Below are 7,910 nucleotides of genomic sequence, written 5' to 3'. Positions count from 1 at the left end.
CTTTTTTTTTTTTTTAAGATAGGGTCTTGCTCTGTCTTCCAGGCTGGGGTGCAGTGGTGGCACCCCATGGCTCACTACAACCCCAATGTGTCAGGTTCAAGTGATCCTCCCTCCTCAGCCTCCCAAGCAGCTGGGACCACAGGTGTGTGCCACCATGCCCAGCTAATTTTAGAAGAAACTGTAGAGACTGGATCTCGCTATATTGCCTAGGCTGGTCTCAAACTCCTGGCTTCAAGCAAGCTTCCCAAAGTGGCTGGGGTTACAGGCATGCAGCACCACACCCATCCCCAAAGTCTAATTTTCTTTCTTTTTTTTTTTTTTTAGTTAACCCACAGGATTTGATCATTACAGGAGGAAAAATATGATATTAAATGCTTCTATCAAATACTTTTTCTACATCTTTTGATGATAATGCTTTTTCTATAATAGATGTAGAAAAAGCATTTGATAAAAGTCAATTCCTCTCCATAATTTAAAAAACAATTCAAATAAAGATAGAAGAGAACTTTTTAACCTGATAAAGGGCGTTGGTAACAACTTTGTAGCCATACAGGTGACCCTGGTGGCAGACTTGGGCTGAGTGAGTCACAGGAGTGGTGAAAGGCTAAGCCTCCTGGTAGTGGTCTGTCGCATAAAGAATCTACAGGGAGAGAACCGAAGCTGGAAATTCGAGGGGCTCCCAGGGATCCCCCATGGTCCCAGCGACACAGGATTTCACACTGATGCATCTTCCTCTCGTAGGGATGAACCAGACTTTGAACAGCAGCAGGACCGCGGAGCCGGCCCTGAACCATTTCCGAGGGGGCGTGGTGTACACAACATACCTGGTGGTGAGCACCCTGGCCATGTTCACCTGCCTGTGCGGGATGGCAGGCAACGGCATGGTGATCTGGCTGCTGGGCTTTCGCACGCGCAGGAACCCCTTCTACATCTATATCCTCAACCTGGCGGCAGCCGACCTCCTCTTCCTCTTCAGCATGGCTTCCATGATCAGCCTGGAAACCCAGCCCCTGGCCAGCACCATCAACAAGGTCTACGAGCTGATGAAGAGGCTCAAGTACTTTGGCTACACCGCGGGTCTGAGCCTGCTGACGGCCATCAGCACCCAGCGCTGTCTCTCTGTCCTCTTCCCCATCTGGTTCAAGTGTCACAGGCCCCAGCACCTGTCGGCCTGGGTGTGCACCCTGCTCTGGGTGCTGTGTCTCCTGATGAACGGGATAACCACTTCCTTCTGCAGCAAGTTCTTGCTATCCAATGAAAAGTGGTGCTTCGGGGTGGACGTGGCCCAGGCCTCCCTCATCTTGGGGGTCTTTACCCCCTTGATGACTCTGTCCAGCTTGACCCTCTTCGTCCGGGTGCGTAGGAGCTCCCAGCAGTGGCGGCGGCAGCCCACTCGGCTGTTTGTGGTGACCCTGACCTCTGTCCTGGTGTTTCTCATCTGCTCCCTGCCCCTGGCTATCTACTGGTTTCTGCTGTTCTGGTTGCAGCTGCCGCCCAAGGTGATGCTCCTGAGCTTTGGCTTGTCACGCCTCTCCTCTTCTGTGAGCAGCAGCGCCAACCCCGTCATCTACTTCCTGGTGGGCAGCCGGAGGAGCCACAGGCTACAGGGGTCCCTGGGGACTGTGCTCCAACGGGCGCTTCGCGAGGAGCCCGAGCTGGAAAGTGAGTAGATGCCCACCACGGCCACCAACAAGATGAGGGCTTGAGAGCCGCCCACAGGCACTTCCCATCTGTGCCAGCCCATGCCCTGGAGATTCCTGAGCCCTGAGCTGCCTCCCACTCCGTCCTTGCCAAGTGCCAGGCCGGCCTGCCTGGGGGAGCCCCAAGGACTCTACAGCTGCATGTGGGGTCACTTCACTGCCTGTTAAAGCTCCCCACACCACCTGTGTCCTGGATCTCACCACGCGACCCTGCTGGGAATTAAGATGTCATTCGTTTGTTTGTAGTAGATCATCTGGCTGGAAGGAAATATTCGCTTTCAGCCCTGCCCTGCTTTCAGCTGGTTATCTGTGGGTGGGTAACAGGCATCTCCTCTGAATATGAAAGCTCTTCCTGCCAACCACCTTCTCCGCCTAAGACGGCACCTTCGTCTAGGAGGCGGGTGACCTCGGGTGATCTCATGGCCCTATGCTTGGGTGGCACCAACTGGCCACCGAGGTGGTGCCCCCATACCCCTTTCCCCAGGTGTGCCTGCAGTCTCCCAGTACACGGTGCTGCTGTCGCTGGCCCAGATCTCGGTGGCCATGGGCCACGAGACTCTGTCCCACCATCCTTCTGACCCCTGATTTGCTATGACGTTGCCTTTCCCTGTCACCCCTCGCACCCAGGACGGGCTGTTCACTTTCCTCCAGGCTGCACTGGGAAGGGAAGAGCCTTGGCCTGGCTTCACTGGTGGTCACTCCAGCGGACGCTGATGGTACAGTGCCCCAGGCGGTGGAGGGCAGCCTGCCAGGTAGTGTCCCCCAGGGCCAGAGTCTTGTACCTGACTGGCTGCCCCTCCCAGGGCCCCCTCACATTGCCCAAAAGCCCAAAGTGGGAACATCCGGGATACACATCTTTCCACTCTCCTCCCTCCCTCTTTCCTTCCCATCATCCCCTGGGCCAGAACAAGGCATGGATGTTTCTAGCACTCTCCACACATCACAGCCCTTTCCTCCCACCCAGCATCCAGCCTCCAGCTCAGGGCTTGTGTGGAGGGGGCGCACGACAGGAGGTCCCCGCAGAGCCAGTCCTGGATGTAAAGAGGTGAGGGAGAAGGAGGAAAGCCAGGAGGGGAGAGACCCTGTCCGCAGAGCGCAGCCTGGCCTGCAAGGCTGGCGTCTGGCTGCAAACTCCTGTTTTCCAGGTCAGAAGCAGAAAATCATCTTACTCTTTCTCTTGGCATCTTTCCAAAGCAATTCTCAGTCTCCTCCCAAAAGATGGGGGGTTTGAGCCAGCCAGGGCACAGGTCAGACCCCGAGACCGGAGAAGACAGCTCATCAGTAAGCTGTCAAACACACCCCTGGAATCAGCTCCCACAGCCTGCGGTTCTGTGCCGTGGCGGGCAATGGCGTTCCTGGGGATGCGGAGACTGTGCATCTGGACAGGACTCCCTTCCCGGGCTCTCCCCGGGTGTCCACTGCCCTGGGCTGGGGGCTATGCAGCCCTCCCAGAAGGAGAAATGACCTCTGAGTACTTTCTTTTCCTGGGTCACCCACTTTCCCATCTAGGGCTCAGACCCCCAGGTCTGTGTGTCCCAGAGAGACATGCGAGGCAGGGTGGCAGCTGTTCATCAGTCATTCCGGCATCTAGCAGAGTGCTGGGTACCAGCACTGGCCTTGAATGCCAGACATGCTTCGTAAGTACTCATTTGGCCAGTAAGAGTAACTGATGCCTGTAGAGCTCAACGGGTCCATGTTTTGTCCCCTTGAGGATCTAACCCATCTCTTCTGACTACAGACCCCATGCTCCACGACCCTTCTCCAACCTGGGCAGCAACAAAGTGGCCCAGTCTAAAGCTGACGGTTGGTACGAGGACCATCTCTCTCCTTAGCAGTCAGTGGCTACCACAGGGCACCTCATTTGCAAGGGAAGGAGCCCTAGAAATTGTTCACACAACTTATGTTCCGATAAAACCTACAAAGTGGGCTGGGCGCAGTAGCTCACACCTGTAATCCCAGCACTTTGGGAGGCCAAGGTGGGCCGATCATGAAGTCAGGAGTTCAAGACCATCCTGGCCAACATGGTGAATCCTCATCTAGACTAAAAAAAAAAAAAAAAAATCAGCCTGGCATGGTGGTGCATGCCTGTAGTCCCAGCTACTCGGGAGGCTGAGGCAGGAGAATCGCTTGAACTTGGGTGGCAGAGGTTGCAGTGAGCCGAGATAGCGCCACTGCAGTCCAGCCTGGAGACAGAGCAAGACTCCGTAACCAAAACAACAACAAAAAACTTACAAAATGATATGTCTGTTACACGTTCTACTCCGGTTCCTCCATCACACTCCACTTTAGGTCAGGTGGCACTGGTGTCCCTACAGGTATTTGGAGGAATGGGGCTGAGTGGAAGAGGGGTTGGGGGTCCCTGCTGTTCGGGCTTAGTGAGGTCCATTTATGTGGTGTCCAATCACTACTGTGTGTGGTTAGACAATTGCCAGCGTCCCAGGGTAGGAATGGCCCTCAGGAATGTTCCCACTGCCTGCTGTGCCAGCTCCCGGGCATCGTGGAAAGCACTTCATGAAAAAACGAACAGATGCCAGGGGCAGTGGCTCACGCCTGTAATCCTAGCACTTTGGGAGGCTGAGGTGGGTGGATGACCTGAGGTCAGGAGTTCAAGACCAGCCTGGCCATCATAGTGAAACCCCATCTTTAAAAAAAAAAAGAAGAAGAAAAGAAAAGAAGAAATGAACAGACAAAGGAAGTATGTGGGAGAATGGGTAACAGAGAAGAAATAAGATCTGAAATGTACAGAATTGGGGCGGGCCAAGTGGTTTACGACTGTAATCCCAGCACTTTGGGAGGCCAAGACAGGCGGATCACGAGGTCAAGAGATCAAGACCAGCCTGGCCAACATGGTGAAATCCTTTATCTACTAAAAACACAAAAAAATTAGCCAGGCGTAGTGGTGCATGCCTGTAGTCCCAGCTACTCGGGAGGCTGAGGCAAGAGAATAGCTTGAACCCGGGAGGCAGAGGTTGCAGTGAGCCGAGATCACGCCACTGCACTCCAGTCTGGGTGACAGAACAAGACTCCATCTCAAAAAAGAAAATAAATATACAGAATCAGAAACTAGCTTAAAGAAAAATCCTCCAATCCCCAGATGGACAATTCCACGTTGGGGGTTCTGTTCTCATGGGTGCCTGCTCAGAACAGGTCTCACCTGTTAGCAAGATGCTTGCTCATGCAGCATGTGGAATCAGAACACACACCATACCTCTTTTCTCTGGGAAATGGGCATAGTACCATTTTTATCACTTTTTGTATACAAAATGCTACAGCAGGAATACAAATGGGAAAAATGTCTCTGTGTGAAGTTGCATGTTTTACATATCCAGCTATCAATGACTTAAAATAAATCCAATCAAGGAGGAAAAAACACAATTATCTTTCTCTCTTCTCCATAGAAAATGTACAAAATTGACTTATGAAGAACCAAGCAACAGTATTCAGCCAAAAATGTAGGACAAATATTAGAAAGGTTAAGCAGCTAATTATTCAAAACATCAAAGGGTTTTTGATATTGTATGAAGTTTGTGTTATCTGTCACCTTGCTTTAAAACAATGTTTCATTTACTTACTCATTCTAAATAATTATTCATTTTCACACCTAATTTTGTACTTGTAACTTTCCTTCCTTCTTTTCTTCCCCCTTTAAAAATGCCCCAAATCCTGTATAAATTTTACATCCCACAAATTCTGGATCCAACCAGGAGCAGCCAGCCCTCTGGCCACACAAGAGTGCTGGAGATTTCCATCATAGCACCCCAGCAGCAGAGTCCACACTGATAGTTCAACCCTTCGCTGAAACAAGTTTTCTTGTTGAGTCCCGATCTCCCCAATCCCACCCCAAGGTTCAGCCATGTGCGGTCCCAGTGGGGAACAAGATGTGAGGGAGGATGGGGGTCCTCCCACCCACTCACTGACAGGGACAGGGCCTGGCGCTGGGAGTGAGGAGACGGGGGCTCCCCTCTGCCTTCTGGGTTCCCAAAGGCCAGGCATTCCCCTTGGCAGTCTCTCCTTCCCCAGCTGTGTAATGGGAAAAATCAACCCCACCCTGCCCTCTTTCTGAGGCCCCTGTGGGCTGCCACAGGGAACTGGATCAAGAACACATGTTCTAAACAATCAAAAGTGATTCCAGAAAGGAATTCCTGACAAGAACAGCTTGATCAGCCCAATAAACACAGCTTGGTTTGGTTTGGAAATAGGTGGCTTCCAGATGGCTTGTTTGTAACAGAGATGAACACCACATGCGTGAGTTCTGCAGATCCCGGCGTCAGGAGGCAGACGGTACCGAGTTCTCTATTCTCTGGAGCCCCCAATAGGACTCTTCGCAGAGACTTGGGCGTGGTCAGTCCAGTGAGGGCCCAGTCAACTCCAGGCTCCCCACTGCTCATCCCAGGAGTTGCCTCTCAGTCGTGGCCTCCCACAGACTGGGTCATCTACTTCCTGTGGGTTCCTTTGTCAGGTCACCTGATTTTTGCTTCCAGAGTCCCAAATTTATCTGCAGCCTCCATCGCCTCCACTGGCTAATTGCCATAAGAAAGAGTTCTCAGATCTTATGGCTTAGCATAATGAAAGTTTTCTTGCTCATACCATAGACCAGTGTAGGTCGATGGGAGGCTCTGCTCCCTTCTGTCACTCAGAGACCCAGGCTCCTGATGACATAGGACAGGTGATCCCCTAAACTGGGGCTTAGCCAGGAGGGTTCTTGGCTTTGCCCAGGAAGAAATTCAAGGGTGAGCTGGTGTTGGGATTCACTTAGGGTAGCTGGCAAAATATTAAGGGAAATACTAGGGAAAGGTTTTCAGATTATAGTCTCTAACCTTTTGGAAGGCTGAATGGTTTTTATTAACTTATGGAACAGGCTGAAAGCAGCCAGTTCTTACGTTAGAGCATTAGGTCCTAAGGTGAAGATTAGGATAATGAAAGCTTCCCCACTTAAATCTATTTATCCTACGTTCCTTTGTCCCTACTCTGATTTGTTTCCTCGTGTAGACTTTGTGCTGATGGTCCTCTGGGGAGCCCAAAAGGGGATTACCCATTAATGGTGTTTGTTCTGCGCCCTGGAACCAAAACCCCTTATCACTCATAAAATCACTCTTTTAACGATGCTAATTATTTACAAGTATGTTGACTTAGAACCTCTGTTATTAAATCTACGCTGAATAAATGCAAAGAAGGACAAGGAGTGGTGGTCGGTTAGCTGCAATTACCCTCTGAGAGCAGCTGACAACCATCCCTAGCCCACCAGACTCACTGCATCCTGGTGTGTGTGAGTGCATGTATCCACCCATCGCTGAGTCATGGTCTGCAGGGCAGACCTCTGCAGGTGGTGATCAACATCTCAAGCCAGTGATGTTAGACAGAAGCTGTCACTGAGTGGCGGTGCACAGCAGCAGAGGTGCTCCCTGCAGAGCACGCCGCCCTGAAGGCAGTGAGACAGTGTGCCCAGAGCAGCAGCCCGAGGCCATGCCGCACTCACATTTCTGCCCACATTTTTTTTTCCAATACGGAGTCTTGCCATGTTGCCCAGGCTAGAGTGCAGTGATGCCATCCGAGCTCACTGCAACTTCTGCCTCCCGAGGTCAGGTATCCTCCCACCTAAGTCTCCCTAGTAGCTGGGACAAAAGGCGCACACCATCCCACCCAGCTAATTTTCGTATTTTTTATAGAGAGGAGGTCTCACTATGTTGCCCAGGCTGATCTTGAACTCCTGACCTTAAGCAACCCACCTGTGTCAGCCTCCCAAAGTGCTGAGGTTGCAGGTGTGAGCCACCACACCTGGCCTATACCCACTTTTAATGCCATGCAAGTTAAGAGGTAGATTACGTAGAAACTTCTAGGTCATCAGAAGGTGGTCATGGAAAAGGGGTGGTAGCTTCCAGGTGTTGCCATGGCGACGGTAAACTGACAGGGCACTGGTGGGTGTGCTGTAAGCTCAGGTGCCTTCCCCTCTTTCCTGCTTCAGCTAGTCTTCAATCTGGCCAAGGGATCACACGCTGCCTCTGGAGTCCAGGTCCACCTCCTACCTCACTTCTACTGTACGGCCCTGCCTTCTGCCAGGTTCTCATTGTAAAGTTTATTCTCTGAAGATATTTGCCCGAGTAAAAAACGAGGAAACTGAGGCCGGCATAAGAAAATTAGATGCCAATCCCGATTTATTTCAGCTCCTGGGTGAGGTTCTGCGGTCCTGGGTAGAGAGGCCAGGCAAGTCGC

The 7,910-nt window shown here is 51.8% G+C and overlaps 1 protein-coding gene across 1 annotated transcript; it reads left to right on the top strand.

The window, feature by feature from the left end:
- The first annotated feature begins 741 nt into the window (after positions 1-741).
- MRGPRD (MAS related GPR family member D) lies at positions 742-2,285 on the top strand. The gene is made up of 2 exons (XM_003941170.3): positions 742-1,662; positions 2,185-2,285. The coding sequence occupies exons 1-2, from the start codon at positions 744-746 to the stop codon at positions 2,283-2,285; spliced, it is 1,020 nt and encodes a 339-aa protein (XP_003941219.2). The 5' UTR covers positions 742-743.
- Positions 2,286-7,910: the final 5,625 nt, after the last annotated feature.

The sequence above is a fragment of the Saimiri boliviensis genome, chromosome 6 (genome assembly GCF_048565385.1).
Source record: "Saimiri boliviensis isolate mSaiBol1 chromosome 6, mSaiBol1.pri, whole genome shotgun sequence".
In the NCBI taxonomy this organism is placed as follows: Eukaryota; Metazoa; Chordata; class Mammalia; order Primates; family Cebidae; genus Saimiri; species Saimiri boliviensis.
The sequence above is the reverse complement of the archived record's forward strand: the minus strand, read 5'-3'. Positions and strand labels throughout refer to the sequence as shown.